The 20,916-nt window shown below is 38.9% G+C and overlaps 1 protein-coding gene across 1 annotated transcript; it reads left to right on the top strand.

Moving 5' to 3' along the window:
* The first annotated feature begins 1,444 nt into the window (after positions 1 to 1,444).
* On the top strand, positions 1,445 to 20,090 carry LOC110293364 (cytochrome P450 2J6). Its single transcript, XM_029476787.1, has 6 exons — positions 1,445 to 1,865; positions 9,153 to 9,315; positions 12,693 to 12,842; positions 13,232 to 13,392; positions 17,041 to 17,217; positions 19,836 to 20,090. The coding sequence occupies exons 1-6, from the start codon at positions 1,656 to 1,658 to the stop codon at positions 20,073 to 20,075; spliced, it is 1,101 nt and encodes a 366-aa protein (XP_029332647.1). The 5' UTR covers positions 1,445 to 1,655; the 3' UTR covers positions 20,076 to 20,090.
* The last annotated feature ends 826 nt before the right edge of the window (positions 20,091 to 20,916 follow it).

Genomic DNA, 20,916 nt, shown 5'->3' with positions numbered 1-20,916 from the left:
TGGGCGGGGGATATGGGGGACTTTTGGGATAGCATTGGAAATGTAATTGAGGAAAATACGTAATAAAAAAAAAAGAATGAGGTAGAAAGTGTGAATTTATTCAGCAGTAAGCCTGCAAGATGACAATTCCATCTGGCAAACAAAAATTACTTTTACGCCGGGCTCTGGTGGTGCATGCCTTTAATCCCAGCACTTGGGAGGCAGAGGCAGGCAGATTTCTGAGTTCAAGGCCAGCCTGGTCTGCAGAGTGAGTTCCAGGACAGCCAGGGCTACACAGAGAAACCCTGTCTTGAAAAAACAAACAAACAAACAAACAAACAAACAAACAGTTAATTTTACAATAAATAGCCTTGTTATAGGTCTCTAAGTTAAGTCCCCAGATCCACAATAATAAAAATAGTAATAACAATGATCAGGACAAAAGTGTTTTTCCAACAAGTGTTCATTAAACATTCATGGGCACACCAAGCACACCTCTGTTAAAACAAAGTGATGTGTTGCAAGGAGGTGAGAATGCTGCCTGCCACTCTGTTACTAGGATTAGCTTGGTTTCCCAGGTACACTGCAGTCACTGGGAAAGTTTGCTTATACCACAGGCTCCCAGATATCCATGGTGCTTTCTGGGGTACAAGCAAATCACAAACCTTACAACCACAATTGTCTCCTCAGAGGGAAAGACTTATTGACTGAAACACAATCTATCTTAGACTGCCTTTTAGTATTACTATTAGTGTTGTTGTTGTTGCTGCTGCTGCTGCTGCTGCTGCTGGTGCTGCTGGTGGTGTTTTTTGTGACAGTGTCTCACTAAGTAGTTCTACCTGTCCTGAAACTCATTATGTAAACCAGGTTGGCCTTGAACTAACAGAGATTTGCATCCCTCTGCCCACAGAGTGCTGGGATTAAAGGTGTGTGCCACCACTCCCTGCTCAATTATTATTTAACATTTTTATTACAATATAATTATACCCTTTCACCCTCTTCCCTTTCTTCCCTCCAATCTTGCCCTTGTCTCCCCACTTACTTCCTCTCAAATTGATGTCCTCTTTAATTGATTATATATACATATATATCATATGAATATAAATGTATATGGGCTCAGGGCTGGACACTTAGTATTGAAAAACAAAAGGCTCCTGTCTGGGGAAGGCTAACTCTCCCTTTCAGTAGCCTTTAGTTGCCTGTAATAATTTTTCTAGGGTGGGGACACCTTGAGATTTCCCGGTTTCACTTTTTCATATCTACTGGTGCCTTTTAAAACTGTATTTCCTATATGTTCTTGTGGGAACCCAGTGCCATGGATCTAGCCACTATAGAAGCAGTCTGGGCATCTGCAGGGCAGAGCAAAGCATGGCAGGGAAGTTTGGGAAGGAATGGGTAAAAGCTCTAAGGGGCGGAGAGAAGAGCTCTGTGCACGTGATCAGGGGTGCTCCTGTTCTCTGGTTCCAGCAGATTGGAAACTACTCTCAGAAGCTTTGTCACTGCCTGTGAGAGTCCAGCTCCAGGGAGGAAACCGGAGGAGCAAAGGGGAGTGGACAGAAAGGGATAGGGAGGGACTAATGAGGGGACCGGTTTAATAGGGTGCCCTTGTTGTTAGCACCTGGGACTTGCCGCAGCTCAGAACTTCATTCCTCAGACAAACCAGCTGCAGTTTAGCCATGCTTGCTGCTGCGGGCTCCCTGGTAGCCACGATCTGGGCAGCGCTCCATCCCAGGACTCTGTTGGTGGCTGCAGTCACCTTCCTGCTCCTGGCTGACTACTTCAAAAACCGGCGCCCCAAGAACTATCCCCCGGGGCCTTGGGGTCTGCCTTTCGTGGGCAACATATTCCAGTTGGACTTTGGGCAACCCCACCTCGCAATCCAGCCGGTAGGAAGGGGTGAGGGTGTCTTGCTTTGTCTGTCTTGACTTAATCCTGCGCTACAGGAAAAGGGGACTTACTGAGACTAGAACAGAAGACCAGGTTCAAAGACTGGTGATCACAACCTGATATCCAGAACTCAGAACCTGTGTCCTCTTTTAAGAAATACGTTGTTCGATTTTCAAATAGTTGGAGATTTTCTTACTCTTGTATGAAGGGCTTTGCTCCCGTTGTTATTCTGTTACGGTCAGAGAACTCCCTGTATGTGATTTTAAGTCTTTAAACCATGGCATATTAAAGGAATGATAATAAATCTAGATAAATAAGCCCTTTCAATTTCAGATATGGGTACAGAAGTGGTACCTCATCTTAGTTTGTTAGAGTGCCTGTAGAGAAAACAAAATGTGTTTTTCTCTTGATTGAAGTTGTCTACAAATAATCAGTTTTCTTATTGATCTTTGTTTGTCCTGTCAGTCCTTGCTGACTGTTCACCTACTAACTTTTTCAACCCCTGGGAAAGGTGTCTCCAGCTCCACAGGAAGTCTGCCTGTTTTTCCACTCCATTCTGGAAGCTCTCCTGCTTGAATTGGAAAGACTGTTATGTGCACATAGTGTGCATGAAAGACTGAAATAGTGTCCTTTTGGTATATGACCATCTTCCCACTTTATCTATAGTTATTTTCTCTGCTTAGATAGTGAATACTCCAGCCATGTTTGATTATCCCTGTCACTTCCCAGTACTAGTGATGTCTGACTCTGATTGTTACTATTTAAAGGCATACACCCATATTTTTTTCTTACTTACTTTAACCTATTTATTTTTCTCTTTTTCCTTCCCTGTGTGTTTTTTGGACACTTTCTGAGTAGTTACATTTTTATCCCCATTCAGTCTTTCTTTTTCTTCCTCTTTTATTGGATATTTTCTTTATTTACATTTCAAATGTTACCCCCTTTCCAGGTTCCTCTCCAGAAACCTCCTATCTTATCCCCCTCCCCTGCCTCTATGAAGGTGCTTCCCCAACCACCTACTCACTCCTGCATTCCAGCCTTGGATTCCCCTACAATGGGGCATTGAACACCCTCAGGACCAAGGGTCGCTCCTCCCACTGACGTCCAACAAGGCCATCCTCTGCCACCTATGTAGTAGTAGCCATGGGTCGCTCCGTGTGTATTCTTTGCTTGGTGGTCCAGTTCCTGGGAGCTTCAGGGGGGTTGGCTGGTTGATACTGTTGCTCCCCCTATGGGGTTGCAAACCTACTCAACTCCCTCAGTCTTTCTTAAATCTCTTTTATCATTCTTCCAGCCACAGCTCTGTGCTATGCAATAGGCAGGGGCAGCTGATGAGATTTTGCTATCACCATTTTCCACAGGACCACAAAGCGACCACAAGCATAAAAGATCCCTGTCTCCCCTCTATGATACTGATGTCTCAGGTGTTGTCTTCACACACACTGAGAACCATATTAGACTCTAACTTGCTCTTCAGTGCCCTGTGCAGCTGGAACTCAAAGTCATAAAAGCCTGTTGTCTCTGGCCCTTACTCATCCTCCTTTAGCTCTGTCTTTCTTCTGACCACACTGTCTTTCTCCTGAGTGTATAACACTAGATGACTCTCTGTTGCACTTATGTTTCTAATGCCCCCCCCCCGACTTCATTTTCACCTTTCTAGTTTCTCCAGAAGTGCTAAACTAATTTCTCTCTGCTTTCAATAGATTTCTATGGGATTGTAGCTTTCCTGCTGATATTGGTTGCTTTGCTTCACTTGGGGCTTTGTGCTGTTGGGTTCTTCATGGCACGTTTGTGGTTTGTTATACTAGGAAGTTTCTATAATTGCTCAATAATGTTCTCATCTACCCTTTCTCTTTCCTGTCTTTGGCAGACAGCCAGACCCAGGCACCGCTGTAATATCTTTGGTGCTGGCTCTTGCTGTTTTCCATTGCTATGTTTTTTGTGCTATGCAGGGTTCACCTGCTTCTCACCCTTGCCCTACCAGTGGTTGTTCTCACATCACTCCACTGCAGATCTCTTCTGCACAGATCTGCACTGAGAACCCGGGAGCTTTCTGTGCTCACATTTCCTTTGCCTCCTCTCTGTATCTTTAATTTTTTTTATTGAAAATACTTTGTCTCATACAATATATCCTTATCAAAGGTTTCACCCACTTCAATCTTTCTAGCTCTTCCCCACTCCACTTGCCTCCAGATCCACTTTCTCTCTACCTCATTTGAAAAAAAAAAAAAACAGCCCTCTAAGAGATAAACAAACATGACAGATAAAATATAGTAAGATAAAGCAAAACTTATATCAAAGTTTGACACAGCAACCCTGCAGGAGGAAAAAAATCCTGAGTGTAAGCCCAAGAATCAGAGGCCCACTTATTCTCACACTTAGGAGCACCATAAAAGTGTTAAAAAGCTGTAGTATATAAGCAGAGGACCTGGTACAAACCCATATAAGCCCTGTGTCTGCTGCTTCTGTCTCTGTGGGTTCGTATTCACATGCCTAAGGTGATTTGTCTATATGACTTTCATTTCTCTCTTAAAAATTCCTACCATTTGGATAATAGCACTTTGAAATATTTCACTCTCCTATAACATAAATATCTGTGCCACATTGATAAAGCTGAGATTGTCTTGGTTTTTGGTAAGGCAAGTTGTTTTAGACTGGATTGTGAACATTTTGTGCAGTGTGTCATATTTTTGCTGTACACTGGATACATATTTTATTCACAGAGGTAATCTGCTGAGGATATGAATACTCACTTTTGTGAAGGGTTGTTCACTTGTAAATTTAGCTGACAAGTCTCTGTATTGTGAATTTGATCAACCCCATTTGTGTTTCCTATTCTTCCTGGGGTATAATCACAGTCTAATCAATGTAGCTTTGTATAAAGAAAGAGCCATAGACCACGATACAATCTGAAGGAGAATAGAGGTCAGAGATTTGCCCATATTTATTTCATGAGGAAGCAATATTAGTATTAATGTAAGAACAGAATGGAAATCAGAGTTCTGTCCCAGACTCCACTGGGGATTTTCCTTATAGAACTTCAACTGTGAAAATCACAATTAAGCTACCCCACATAGGTAAGACTAGCAATGTTGTATCCAGGGATGCTACAATGACAGCCTTTTATAGGGTTAAAGTCTCACCTTTTGGTGTTCCACTACAGGACACAAAGGCAAAATGATAAGAGGACTTTGTCTTGTTGGCTATACTTCTTTTGGCTCTTGTTTAAAGAAAATAAACTTTGGTTTGAGTTCCACCTCTGTCAGGTGCTGCCATGATTTGCAAGAGTACAAAATCATGCTTTTATCTGATCTTGTCTGAGTTTATTTGCTTGTTTTGCTTCAGAATTAAATGTGACTAGAGAACTTAACTGATGTGTCTGGTGTCCCAACAGTGGCTTGTGATGTAATAAAGGTGGGGGAGAGTCTTCCCAGTCCAGTTAGTTTTTTATCCATTTATGGGTGTGTTTTCATATTTTCTCCTAAATCAAACATATAGCAAGAAGCAGAATTGAGATAGAAAGAGGTCAGATGTTCCTCAGTCCAATGTCTTGAGTACCATTGTGCCACCTCTGTCACAAACCCATTCACACTTCTTGATGGAAATGAAGAGTGTTCACTTGTGACTTTTGGTGGTGAAAGTTTTTGGCCTAAAGAATCCCAGTAACATTACTTTTCATGGGATTTGTCTTAGCAGATATTTCATCAAGGAGAGTGCCCCTGTTCCTGGTTCTCCCAGGCAATTTCTAGCTTTACTTCATCTAATAATTCATTGACCTCCTTTGACTTGCATGCTGAATAGGACTGTGAACTACTTGAAGTGAAAGGATTGGAATTCCTTATCACCTGGTCCTGACTTTTAGCTGGTATGCTCTAATGAGGCTTTTCTTCTATATTCCTGCACATATTCATTCTCCAGTCTATGTATTCTACTGCCTGAGCCACAATATGAGTATTTGGGCCTTTATACTGTATATGTTTTGTTTACATCCTCACCATTTAAAACTTGGCTAAAACACCATTTCCTCTAAGAAAGGAAATGTCTTCATCTCCCTTTCAATTTCTAGGAGGATTATAGTAGATGTCATCTTAGGCTGTGTATTGAATATTTTTCTACACCATCAGCCTATCTCAGAAGGTGACCAATGAGACTGTCATTCTGAAGAGGAATTAACGACCTCAAAGGAATTTACACAATTGTGCATAAATGAATACATGTGCATGGTGTTATAGTTAAGATCAGATATATAGTCTGAAAATTTCAAGGGACACTGTGGTCTATAATGTCTAATAATCACTGTTACTAATATTTCCATAGATTTATTTTATATTTATTTATTGAATAAAAATTATTTTCAACATAAAAGTAATAAATCCTTCATCGCTTAGTTTTTGTCAATTTGACAAAACATATGCATTACATGGTAGAAAGAAATCCTCGGTTGTTCAGGAATTATCTCCATCAGATGGGTGTGCGGGCATTTGCTCTTGCTTGCTATTTACTATAAGAGGCACCAGCCACTGAAATGATATCATTCCTTCACTTGATGATGGAATATCTCTTGTAAGACTAAACCTTTTCTTCACAAACTGATTTTAGTCAGTGTTTTATCACAGCAAAAGAAAACAAAGTACGGCCTGTGCAAATTGAAAGAAACACTTAAACACACAATTTTGCAAATGAGACAAAGAGTCACCAGACCATGAACATATTCACTGCCACACACTTACACTTACCCACTCAGAAACAATTTCATATAATTGTTCATCTGCATTTCTACACTTGATCATAATGAAAATAAAGTTGTACTTCCACTGTTTATTAAAGTTTTCTGAATTAGTAGGCAGTTTCTTCATATCAATGGAAAAATGAGTATCACATACTCATTAAAAAATGTTTAAAAGATGCAAACAAGTGACTTTAAAAAGTACAATAACCTTAAAGTTCACAAGAAAGGGCAGGCGTTCCACTGGCAAAGTGTTCATCATGTAGGACTGAGATTATGTGTTCAGTCCCCAGAATCTATAAGAGTGAGGTATAGTAGCTTGTCTTTGTAAATTCAGGGTTAGAAAAGAGAAGACAGCCAAACTCCTGAAGTTCACCAGCTAGCCAGCCATGCCTACTCAGTGCTCATGAATTACTCAAATAACAAAGTGGGCAGCTCTTGAATATGAAACCTGAGGTTGACCTATGGCACACACACAGATACACACACACACACGCACACACACACACACACACACACACACACACACACATGTGCGCACGCCTGCACACACACATGCACACACACAAACACATGCCCACAGCTTATTACACAGAGCTCTAAGAATTCATACTAGCAGACCTTCTCATCTACCACTAAGGGAGGAGGAACTGTGGCTGTTTTTCTTTTTGCTTCTTGGGTGTTCCTTTTCTGTTGTTCAGTAAGGACTTCAATAGAGCTGAGTCATTTGTATTCATGGCTCATTTTTTTTCACTAATCCTTAGCTTCTATTTTAATTCAGCCTCATTTTGTTCTTCCATAATCCATGTGGAGACTTACTTCTGGTATTAAGCTTGATGTATCTTATTTCTTTTGTTAAATTTTATGTCTCTTATTTCAATTCGTTGTTCTTTGTGTTCCTATTATTATTTTCAATGTTTACCTCTTATTTTACCCTTTAGAAGCACCTTAAAAAATAGCTTGTTTTAATCTTCACATGATGTACTGAATGTGCAGTAAAATTGGCTGTGGCTGCCTTATGATGTATGCCCAAAAGTCTTCTGGGTAATTAAATACACATAGATGAACTGACTGAAGGGATGACAAATTTGAGCATTGTAAGGGTCAGGACTTACACATTTTCACTTGGTGCATTATAAGATAAAACTTACTTAAAACTTACTGATGAACTTTGGTTGAAATAGACACATACAAGGGCAGAGAGCTGGTAAAGATAGAAAAAAGATACTCACCCAATACTTAGTCTCAGATGCTGAATACCATTGATAGAAGTACAGAATCTATGTGGTTCACATTGTTAGTTAGGATATACTTAAGCCAGATAACTTCTTTGTTGATATTGAAAATTAGTCAATAAATTATGTGCCATAAAAGCTTTCAACACATTGATCAAGGCAAAGTCAATTCCTTTTCATTGTATGTACCTAAGTCTGGTATCTTTCAAAAGAAAAGATACACGCTTGCTGGTTCTGCCTTATGAATCAAATGGATCTAAGACTTAATGAAGTTGTCAAGGACTCCGAATAAAGAACAACAGAAGCACGGAGTCTAAGTCATTATCTATAATATGTTGTAAGATCCAATAGTGAGACCAAATCATTACATTTTCTTTGACATGGTTTACAAAGGTCCAAGGCTTAGTGGTTGATGTGATAGAATGTAAGTAAATGAAGATAAGGAGAGGAAGGACAGAGGACCACAAATGCCTAGAAGAATTTAATTCAGTTTGGTACTACTGATAACACCCAGGATGAGCTAAAGCGGAGGTGGACCAACACAGGGCTGAGTTATAAATGCACAAGTGGAAGGATCTTTAAAACTGATCACACATGCTTCCAGCTTTGCACAAACCTGTTATGTCCTGCATCCTCGTGGATGGTCTCATTGTCTGCAGCTACCTCTTCTCCTTCCTCCAAACTCCCTCACCCACACACTCATACCTGGTACCCACTCTTTAACTAACAGTAAACTTCCAGTCTTATGAACATCCAAAGCCATTTTTTCCATAAATATTATGTAACACTTGGTAGAGTACCTCCACCAGGCAAAAACCTCTTTCTTGACTGTATTGCTTCATTTACAATTCCTTTTCCTATTTAGTAAGATGAAGAAAATTCTGACTATAGTAAAACAGTTATAAAAAATGAAATAAAACACAAAGCATACTGAGCACCCATTCAGTGGGTGTGGCTCTCTGGGACTGGTGGGTTCTTGCCCTAGATTTTGCCCTGCACTTTTATCCCTGAGCCTGTGAACACAGAGTCCATTCATTTCTCAGCGATGCAGTGGGTGACTAGAAGCCAGAAACAAAACAAGGCTCTCTTCTCAGTGTCAGTGTCCTTCTTAACCAGAGAAGCTTGTGAGGAGGGTGGGGGTGGGATGATATCTTACTCATCCATAATGGGGATCTGAAATTGGAAAAGAGCATATGTCACAAGTGTCACATACACAGCCCTCACAGAAACCTGTCAACATGAATCAAATTAGCTTCACACTTGCCTTACATCCTGGATACACAGACACATGCACGTTTAACTATAACTATTGATGTATTTTTCAGTTGGTGAAGAAATATGGGAATATTTTTAGCCTGAATCTTGGTGACATAACTTCAGTGATCATAACTGGACTGCCCTTAATCAAAGAAGCCTTTACTCACATGGAACAAAACATTATGAATCGTCCTCTAAGTGTTATGCAAGAACGTATTTCTAATAAAAATGGTAAGTTTATATAAGTTTATTGAGCAACACAAAGTGTGTTACAATGTTAATGATGCATTATAGGGGCCTGTTCCAACAATCCCATAAACCAACCCTATCTTGAATTGCCATCTTTTAGGAAGTGTGAGGTTACATTTCTTTTTTTATTAGATATTTTATTTATTTACATTTCAAGTGTCGTTTCCTTTTCAAATTTCCCCTCCGGAAAACCCATAACCTATCCTCCCTCCCCCTGCTTCTATGAGGATGTTCCCCCTACCCACTCCCATCTCCCTGCCCTGGCATTTCCTTACACTGAAGCATTGAACCTTCACAGGACCAATGATTCACAGGACCTCCTATTGATGCATAACAAGGCCATCCTTTGCTACATATGTGGCTGAAGCCATGGGTCCCTCCATGTGTACTCTTTGGTTGGTGGTTTAGTCCCTGAGAGCTCTGGGGGTTCTGGTTGGTTGATATTGTGGTTCTTCCTATGGGGTTGCAAACCCCTTCAGCTCCTTTAGTCCTTCTCAAATTCCTCCATTGGGGATCCTGTGCTCAGTCCAATGGTTTGGTGCAAGCATTCAAGCTCTGTATTTGTCAGGCTCTGGAAGAGTCTCTCAGGAGACAGCTATATCAGGTTCCTGTCGACAAGCACTTCTTGGCATCTGCAATAGTGTCTGGGTTTAGTGTCTGTATATGAGATGGATTTCCAGGTGGAGCAGTCTCTGGGTGACCTTTCCTACAGTCTTTGCTCCATACTCTGTCTCTGTATTTCTTCCCTTGAGTATTCCATTCTCCCCTCTAAGAAGGACTGAAGCATCAACACTTTGGTCATCTTTCCTCTTGAACTTCATGTGGTCTGTGAATTGTATCTCGGGTATTCCAAGCTTTTAGATTAATACCCACTTATCAGTGAGTGAATACCGTGTGTTCTTTTGTGACTGAGTTACCTTACTAAGGATGATAATGATAATGAATTTCATGAAGTCATTGTTTTTAATAGCTGAGTAGTACTTCATTTTGTAAATATACCACATTTGTCTGTATCCATTCCTCTGTTGAAGGACATCTGGGTTCTTTCCAGCATCTGGCTATTATAAATAAGAACATGCTATGAACATCCATTGAAGGATTTAACCATGTCATCCCTAATATAAATTGAAAGAATCCACATGTCTTTCAAAAACGAACTCTAAATGTGTTGATACAAAGTAATCATACACCCTGCCACAGACAGACACACTGTTCTCCTGTTTTCCCTACTCTGTGCCAACCCTCTGTCCTAGAAAATGAGTGTGAGTAACCTTTCTCCTCCTGCTGTTCATCTTGTTTAAAGCTTCTTACACTCTGTTATTAAGCCATGCCACACAGGGACCTCTATCCTTCCAGAGAGCATTAGATTAACATAGTATAAGTACTCAGTATTATTATTAAATCAAGTTACATGATATAAAATTGGAAGCAGAACTTCATGTGCATTAACCTACCATAGTTTTAAACATTTCATAATTATTCTGAGACAATCAACCACTAATTGTTTATCATTCACTATGTTTTCTGCTATGAGAAGCACAGAGCTGGGCATAAGTTATTAATAGAGAATATAATAGATGAAAATCTGTATCTTTATATAACATGCACTCCATAAAATGAAAAACCCTGGTGTAGTTAGCTAATTAAATCACATATGTCTACAATGTTAAGGAGAGCTGCCATTCAATAGTAGCTTCTAAGATATACTGAGATTCAGGTAAAACTTCTATAAGTAAGGACACTCATTCAATAACATGGAAAAACAGTTAACAGAGCCAGAATATCCCTGAAATAACAAGTAGGACTAGGGCCTTTAGAAACTGTGAAGATGTCCAGTGTTGTAAGCATAGTATCTAAATGGCATAATTAAGTAGAAACAAACTCATACATTTGGCTAGGAAGAGCCTAGATATTTGTTTTCATGTGAACAGCAGGAGTGGTGTTGAGCAGAGAAGATCACACACTGCACACTCTGAGAATCGTTTAAGTTGTCAGTTACCAAATGGAAGATGGCATGAAATTGTCACTGTAGGTTAGAAAAGATGGGATTTTGAAAAATAAGTTCAGAAGTAAAGAAATTTGATTATTCACTGATGGTGGCATAGCAGACACATGGACCAAATTATTCAAGAAAGAAACTGCATGACCTGATGATGTTTGCAGATGGCAGGAGATCAAGGATCTCAGGGGAATTACCAGAAGAGTGGCTCCTGTGGGAACAGCACATATAAGGAGGAACAATGAGAGATGATAAGGAGTTGGCAGTGCTAGCTTCTGTTGGGACTTTCAGGAATGCATAATAATTTCTGTCACTGATGTGCTGAATCTAAATGCTTGTAACTGCCAAAATCAAGTAGTCACGTGCACGTCTGTGGAATGTACACTTTATATGAGTGTCAGCAGAGGACATTTAAATAGTAGATATGATGAGATTTCCTAAAATAGAATATGCATCAAAAAGAGATGTGGAGCAGTCTCGAACAACTCCAATATTCCAAGAGTTGATAGAAGAAAACAAGACACCAAAATTTGTGGGAAATTTGACCTAAAGAGTTAGGAAGGAAATCTGAAATTGCGGAATGCCAGGTGAGACTAAGAAAGATTTTCATGAAGGATGTCTCTGAGTTGCTGACTGAGCATTTCTGTATGCTGAAAGTGTCCCATTTTGGATGTGTAAGGAGAAGAGAGACCAAGTGTTGTGTTTAAAATGTTCATGATTTTTCTGAAAGTTACAAATAGACTTGAGTATGGCATTGCATGTTCCAAGAAATACTTGGTAAATGCTGAGCACACTAGAATGTTTGCCTCCTTTTTTTTCCTATGTGAATTACATGTGCTTCTGACCTTACTGAGTCATTTTTTCATCTTTTAAAGCTTGTTTTACCAAGACCCTCCCCACTTAAAATGTCTTTCTTATTTCTTTGATTTATGTGTCTTGTCTTATCCTTTATTTAATTCCTGTTATTCAGGGTAACAGAACTTTGTAGACCTTTCTGTCTACACTGGAACCAGGAGAGATGAACCATGTTGGGAAACAGCTGTTTTCCCTTAAAAAGTGTAATTGATATGTATTCTTCATTTTCTCTTGCAGCAATTAGAATGGACCTGTTGCTGGTCATAAAAAGCATTAGGAGTTTTAAAGAAAAATAGATTACATAATATTTAAGAAATATCAGTGTGTGATGTTGCAGATGTTCAGACCATGTTAGTCATCATGACTCTTGTTTTCTAATTTTCTGTCTAGACAGCAATCAAGTCCCTCATTGGCCCTCTTCCTTTCCTTCACAAATGTGTTCAACAAATAATTCACAAGGTACTTTTAGACCATAATATCATAATGCTGAATCTCTTCTTTTCAGGATTGATCTTCTCCAGTGGCCAGACATGGAAGGAGCAAAGAAGGTTTGCCCTGATGACACTGAGGAACTTCGGCTTGGGAAAGAAGAGCTTAGAGGAGCGTATGCAGGAGGAGGCCTCGTACCTAGTGGAAGCCATAAGAGAGGAGGAAGGTGCGTCTCTCAGGTTCACCCATCGAGTAGATTCTTACTAAATATTTACCTATCTAAGTGATACTTTTTGCCCTTCACTAGGTCTGGGCACTGAGGATTGAACAATGAGCATCTAGCCATGATCCCAGCCCAGTTGTTCAGCAGCTAAGAACTGAAATGGGTTAATAAGCCCAGTATTGTATCTAAGGCCTGGTAATAAATCTGACTTCCCACGCATTAGCAGAGTACTTGGTGCATGTAAGACACCACTTGGTATGCTCTGACCAGGGCCTCTTACATGTGTATTTCTGGAATGTTTATTTCTCTGTCATATTAAGTTGATTTATTATGTGAAATAGAAACAAACCAATAACTTTGTAGGACTCATTTCTCCCTCTCCCCCTATCCAGGAAAACCTTTCAACCCTCACTTCAGTATCAACAATGCAGTTTCCAATATCATTTGCTCTGTCACCTTTGGGGAGCGCTTTGACTATCATGACAGTAGATTTCAGGAGATGCTGAGGTTACTGGATGAGGTTATGTATTTGGAGACAACAATGATAAGTCAGGTAAACATTTTTCTTTGCATATCTTTGAAGAGTAGGGCTTGTAAAGCTAATGTATAATGTTTCAAATACATTTCAAATCCAATTCTTGACTACTATAAGAAACTTTATATATAACAAAACATTTCTAACATTTATTTGAATAATTTTGATATTTATATTGATCTATATACATACATATGTAAGTGCTGGGCTCTTAGAAAATGACAATTTTTACTTGGACTCTCTTTTCCGATGCCTCTATCTTCCTTTCTCAGAGTTATCTGAATTTGCTTTCTAGCTCATTGCCTTGTTTTGTGATTTCTCTTTGTGCACTGATCTTTGTTATCGGGAGACTAGCAGTGCACTCTCTGAATCTGTTATTGTTTTCCCCTTGGTTAGGTAAGTGTGTTGTTCCTATGCTTATGGTGTTATTACTAACAGTTCCATGTCAGTGTCCATGTGACATACTCAATTTGTCTTATATTTGCATCTGGACATATAGGACAAAGATTCAGAAGTATGCACTCTTCCTATATCCCTTAATACTATCAGTCTTCTTAACTAGAAAATATAAACATTTGGTGTTCAAATGTCACTCCAAGTAGGCCTCATTATGTATCTCTAACCCTTACTCCTCCTCAAATACTCTCCATAGCTTACTGGTCACTCATCCACTCCTGTGAATATGGAAAACAGTTGGACAGTTGTAAGGTGAAATTAGCCTCAAGTGCTTGATTTTATCAGCCTGGTTTTCCTTCTTCTAGTCCCCTATCTTGGTATGTACACATTTGAGGATGTGTGCATATATGTTTGTATGTTTCTAAAACACTTCTATGGTCTTTTATTTAGTGTGTGTGCACACATATATACATTTGTTATGTATATGGGTGCACACAAGTCTGACAACAACGTTAAGAAGTAGGTTCTTCCATCATGTGTGTACCATGTGTGAAAAAAGTCTGTGTGTGTATGTGTGTGTGTGTGTGTGTGTGTATGTGTGTGTGTGATCATTTTTATTTACAACTGTTATGATTTATTGATTAGTGTTACCTTTAGGTAATATTAGTTTTTTTTTAATCTCTTTTGACTAGTGTTTGGGTTTGAAATCTGTTTTACCAGATATCAGAATAATTACATCAGCTTGCTCTATTTCTATTTGCCTTATAGACTGTTTTCTTGTGGGTATCTTTACCACTAAGATTTGCTTCTTTGAGATCACACAAATATTGATCTAGGTTTCAGTGTAGATAGTGACTCTGTTCTCTTAGACATTATGGTCATGCTCATTATTTTACTTAACGGATATTTGAAAGGAGTGTGCCCTCAGCATTGTGCAACATTCCTGATAATTTTCTGCAGTTTAGTCTGTTAGTGATGTGTTCCAGTGTACATTTTTGACAACTTCAGTTATTATTAAAAAACATTTTACATATTAATTTACATCCTGCTCACTCCCCTCCTCCCATAAACCTTCCCCTCCCACTTCCCTTTCTCCTCTGAGTTAGTGGGGGTCCCCTAGGTATTCCTACACCCTGGTCTATCGAGACTCTGAAAGCTTAGGTGTGTCCTCTTCTACTGAGGGCAGACAAGTCAGTACAGCTAGAAGAATATATTCCATGTACAGGCAACAGCTTTTGGGATACCCCTGCTCCAATTGTTCAGGTCTCACATGAAGACCAAGATACACATCTGCTTCATGTTTTGTTTTATACAGACCTCAGTTCCCTTGCTGCATGTGTGTTCTGTTGCTGATCATTTCTACAACGTTGCTGATATTTTCATTCATTTTGCTGACCTGTCCCTGTCTATTGCTGACTTCCTATTGTGGGTCTTTTATTAAATTCAATTGTTTGCTTATCTCCCCAGAGTCACTTATCATTTTTCCTAGAGCCCTTTTGAGACTTTTGTATAGCATTGTGTACTTCTGCTTCTGTATTACACTTTATGCTTTCTCAGACATATCTTCTGGAGTGTGGACATAACATTTGCAGATGTTTCATATTTACCATACAGGGAATACACATGGTTCCAGAAAGAATGAATCCAAAGCATAGTTATTGGCCCATTAAAAGTTCATTTTCTCTTTAAGAACTTCTGTTTTTATTCCATCAAATTCTCTACGATGCACCCAATAGTGGATTAATTCTCACTTTTGGTATCCCCACAAGCACTTTTCCCTTAAGTTCAGGGATTTGCTCACTGAAAATTAAGGAAATGGATAACAAAACTTATAGGTATGAAACAGGGCATAAAGAATGAGCTCAGCTGCACTTAGTGACTATACTATCTTGTGTTCCTTGTTATAACGCTTATTCATGTAGTTACAAGTCCAGCAGTTCCATGTTTTTCTCATCCTAGTCAGCAGGGGCTAGGAAGTCAGTGGAGATCAGAAGGTGTGCAGCCAACTTCTAGGTGTGTATTAGGGTAAAAAATAATCTCAGAAGGAAACATAAAGGTGGCAGAGTGATAATAAATGTTCTTGGAAAGATAGATTACAACAGTCATTTTGATAGATCACTTCAAAAGTTCATTAATTTTTACAATGCCCTTCTGCATAGGAAATGAGGCAACATGGTGTCAGCAAACTGGTAGAGCTGTGCAAGCAAATATAGATAGCAGTCCATCAGACCTCTATGGAATGCTTTGTATGTCTCTTGTTATTCACTGCTCTTGGATACAGGAAGACCCCATTATCACATTGTATGTTATCAATGCTACTTTGTAATAATATTAACATCATTAATATTATTATTATACCTGTTACAACTTATTATTACTAGAGGCTAGAGAGGTAGTAATCACCCCCACATATGTCTTATTTTAAATCTTGTTGATTTATGTTTTGTTATGCTATCTGTTTAGTACAAATATTATTGAAACCTCATTCACCATTTAGTTTACTTGGGTAAAGGTTGCAGTTTTATATGTGGCTCAAAGCACAGTACTGGTACCAGAATGTATAGTTACTTGCACAATACTTTTATTGATAATTTCCCATAAGGGAAATAAGTCATGTCAGAGAACCAGAGGAGTGAGAAGATGCTTGTCACTTTAAGGATAATCAAGTAAACTATCTCCAAAGAGACTTGACCAATGCTTTATGAAGTGAGGGGCATGGTTGAGAAATATCAGGGACACTTTTCAGGCACAATGAATATATGAACCAGGGCACTCAGTGTGTTCTCAAGGCTGCTGTGGTTTGATTATTTAGAGAAATAATAAAGGTTTGGGGGTTGCCAATTCTGTAGCATGTGCAGATGCCAAAGACTTTGTGCAATTCTGAGTCTAGGGACAACCTTCGAATATAGAAAGTAACAGAGTCAAGCATGTGATCACACTGATAAATATTTTTCCTGGAAATTATATGGTAAATAAGTTATAATGACATTGATAGTATAATAAATAAAAGTGTTGAGTGCTCTACCAAAGTCCAGATAGAGAGGTTGTGTTATATAGCATGTAACAGGCAGTTGGACTTTAAGAAATATTTGGAGGCTGAATATATTTTTCATGGTGGAGTTGAAATATTTTCAAGGATGAGGAGAAGGAAAACAAAAGCTGGTCCCACAGTTTCACAGTAAGAAGCATGTAGAAAGACAAGACTATATTAGGAAACACTGTAAAATACTACCACGTTGTCTCCATGACTATCTTATTTTTCCCAATCAGCTGTATAATATCTTTCCATGGATAATGAAATACATCCCTGGATCACATCAGAGAGTTTTCAGAAACTGGGAAAAACTGAAATTGTTTGTCTCTTGTATGATTGATGATCACCGGAAAGACTGGAACCCTGATGAACCAAGAGACTTCATTGATGCTTTCCTCAAGGAAATGACAAAGGTGAGGGAGATGCTTCTGTGTCTCTTTCATAGAGACAATGTATTCATTTAATAATTTTCAATCAATCATGCATCTGGCTACCACACACTTAGGGTTTGACTTGGCATGGATTTTTTCTCCTGCAGTTCTCACAACTTTAACTCTTAGTTACCACACAAGGTTCACTGAAAGGCAATGGAAACTATGATGCTGCATCTCCAAACTCCTAGAGAACACAGGTATCTTCTGTATTGGATCCTTCCTCTGTCTTCTTTTTTTTTTTTGATTTTTAATATTTTTATTACATATTTTCCTCAATTACATTTCCAATGCTATCCCAAAAGTCCCCCATAGCGCCCCCCACTTCCCTACCCACCCATTCCCATTCTTTTGGCCCTGGCATTCCCCTATATTGGGGCATGTAAAGTTTGCAAGTCCAATGGGCCTCTCTTTTCATTGATGGCCGACTAGGCCATCTTTCGATACATATGCAGCTAGAGACAAGAGCTCCGGGGTTCTGGTTAGTACATCATGTTGTTCCAACAATAGGGTTGCAGATCCCTTTAGCTCCTTGGGTACTTTCTCTAGCTTCTCCATTGGGAGCCCTGTGATACATCCAATAGCTGACTGTGAACATCCACTCCTGTGTTTGCTAGGCCCCGGCATCGTCTCACAAGAGACAGCTATATTTGGGTCCTTTCAGCAAAATCTTGCTAGTGTATGCAATGGTGTCAGCGTTTAGAAGCTGCTTATGGGATGGATCCCTGGATACGGCAGTCTCTAAATGGTCCATCCTTTCATCACAGCTACGAACTTTGTCTCTGTAACTCCTTCCCTGGGTGTTTTGTTCCCAATTCTAAGAAGGTGCACAGTGTCCACACTTTGGTCTTCATTCTTCTTGAGTTTCATGCGTTTAGCAAATTGTATCTTATATCTTGGGTATCCTAAGTTTTGGGCTAATATCCACTTATCAGTGAATACATATTGTGTGAGGTGAAATATTAATCTGTATAGCTAGTATTAACTCAGGGGTGTTAGAAATACAGTTTCCTCACTGTAAAGGCTGATACTTCCCTCTCATCCTTTTCCTTGCTTTTTTACCAATACATGAAAGAAATATATAAAAAAAATTAGTAATTAAACCTTAGAGCTCTATTTTTGGATGAGTTAATATAAAGCCAATTACTCACCCATTTTAGGCATATTGAAGTGTACAGGGAAAACTCAGCTGAATTCTGGAGTTTAGTTTTAATGTATAAATGTGGCATCTACCTTCTCATGATTGTATAGTTATAAACACCATTCAATCATGTACACTCAAAGAGAATGCAGCCAGTTGTGTGTATTTGTAATTTTGAATCTTGTGACAATAATTTGCAGAAACAATTTAAGAATTTGAAGGTCTATTTTTGGCTGATATTTTCAAGGGGTCTAACATGAAGGAAAATATATGGAAAAGGACGCAGTGGAGAAAATATATTTCATGGTAGACCAGGAATCTCAAACTAGCGAGGACCCAGGACTTTAATGCAACCACAGGAACCCCATTTCTATTGACTAAATTCCTCCAGTTGAACACCACCTGCCAATGTTCCAGACTATCCTGAAATAGTCCCAGCAGCTAGGAACAAAGTGTTCAAACCTTGAGTCTGTAGGGATCATTTTAAATTTAAACTATAACACTACTTTTAATGCTCAGACCAAAATAGGCTTCTAGCAAATACACATCACTGAATCTGTCCTATGAGCTTTGACTCATTAGTTAATAAATTCCTTTTCTACTCAGGACATAATAGTAAATTTCTTTTCTTCTTCTATCATATTTCATCTTCCTGACACAGTTTCAATAGTAACAACATTTTGTTCTCAGAAAAGGAGTCAAATTTTTCACTATATGGAGTACAGGTGTGAGAGCATTAAAATTATAAGCAATGTAAACAATGATACTTCTAGAGGAAGTTAGAAAAGAAGGAATTATACAGCAAATATGGTTTGATAGAATCAGAAGGTGTTAGGTATGAAATATTAATGAAGAGACCAATAAATACATAGAATTCATCTCAGTCCTTCTGAAATCAACAAAACCACTTGTAGAGTTTTTTTATATGTATCTGTTGCATCTCATACAGTTGATATGACATGTTAAGGGTATGTGTTATCCTCATTTTATAGACTGAAACAGATAAATGTGAAAAGAATGTTTAAAAATCATATAGTGACTTAGTGACTTAGCTGATAATGGAAGCTAAATATCTGTGGGTGGGTTTATCCTGGTCATGTTTGCATTGTGACTATTCCAAAAGTACAGTCACATAGAAAATAGTTTCTTGATATTAGTCCACTCAAGTACTAGAAGCTTTTGGTCAGCCTATAGCAGTTGGAGAAAAAAAAGCCTTATAATGAGGTCAAGGCATTATTATTTTCAAATAAATCCTTCTGAACTCATTACTAAGACTGAAGAAGACCCTATGTGTCAATCTTCTTGTATTTGGACCATGATAACTCTTACAATTTCATTGTGTCCTGAGGAGATTAAAGATAACATCACTTCAAATAGCAACATTTGCATTCGTTACCCAGGTTCAGAACCTGTGTATTTAATAATCACAAATGTTCTAACTAAACGCTGTCTTTTCTAGTACCCAGAGAAGACTACAAGTTTCAATGAAGAAAACCTTGTCTGCAGCACCTTGGACCTCTTCTTTGCTGGAACAGAGACAACATCAACTACATTACGCTGGGCTCTGCTCTACATGGCCCTCTACCCAGAAGTGCAAGGTAAGCATATTGTGACTATACCTGACAGAGCCAAATTCTTCTTCTGGAATCTATGGCTTAGAGAAGGCCAGAAGATGGTGCAGAGAAAGGGTGTGGCATAGCTGTGAGGCAGTGTGTACTTGGGAATGGGAATGCCTTCTGCATGTTCTGTCAGGATTGAGATAGGTCCCAAGGGTGCAGACATGTACAGAGTGCATCCACTCTTCTTCTTCTTCCTTTTTTAGTAGACCCCTGCCATTTTATTCTGCACTCTGTTCAAAATTATTATTCTGGTATTCGATACACCATCATATCACCTTTCTGCCTTTCCTGCTTCAGATCCTTCCACCAGCCATGGTACCTATTCTACACTATATGTCCTCTCTTGGCCCAGTACTTATTTGTGCCTCTAAGCCATGATACTACATTTTCACTCTACCACCATTATTCTGTTGCAATGTTCCCCAATTCTAGAAGAATAGTCTCAGATATTACTTTTCCAAGTCATTTAAAATTCCTCCATGGATTTGATAACTTGGGAATAACTGTCATTCGTTTCCTCCAGAGATCACTGATGGTATGCCGGGGTTCTGCTTAACACATTGTTTTTTCCTCCACTCACTGGCATCTGTCAGGGAAAGTGGTCCATCCTATCATTTTTATTCCATCAGACTCTAGCAAATTTAATGATTTGAGGATAGAAACATTTTTTTTTCTGTTATAGAACATGTGCTTTGTTGTTGCTCTTCTTGTTTTGTTATTGTTTTTGTTCTTTGAATGTTTAGCAACAGTTTACTAGATATAAAATATATTTCATAGATGGAAGCCCTATGTTTTCACCTTAAGAAAAAAATTGCATAGAAAAATTCAGAGTGCTTCCTTGTGGTAAAGAAAATCTTATAGAACAATCCATCTCTCTCTCTCTCTCTCTCTCTCTCTCTCTCTCTCTCTCTCTCTCTCTCT

The sequence above is a fragment of the Mus caroli genome, chromosome 4 (genome assembly GCF_900094665.2).
Source record: "Mus caroli chromosome 4, CAROLI_EIJ_v1.1, whole genome shotgun sequence".
Lineage (NCBI taxonomy): Eukaryota > Metazoa > Chordata > Mammalia > Rodentia > Muridae > Mus > Mus caroli.
The sequence above is the reverse complement of the archived record's forward strand: the minus strand, read 5'-3'. Positions and strand labels throughout refer to the sequence as shown.

Excerpts from the sequence above, each read along its gene's own strand:
- LOC110293364 (XM_029476787.1), top strand. The coding sequence starts at position 1,656 with ATGCTTGCTGCTGCGGGCTCCCTGGTAGCCACGATCTGGGCAGCGCTC. Across the intron at positions 13,393-17,040 it reads AGACAACAATGATAAGTCAG|CTGTATAATATCTTTCCATG; the intron begins GTAAACATTTTT and ends TTTCCCAATCAG. Across the intron at positions 17,218-19,835 it reads TCCTCAAGGAAATGACAAAG|TACCCAGAGAAGACTACAAG; the intron begins GTGAGGGAGATG and ends TGTCTTTTCTAG.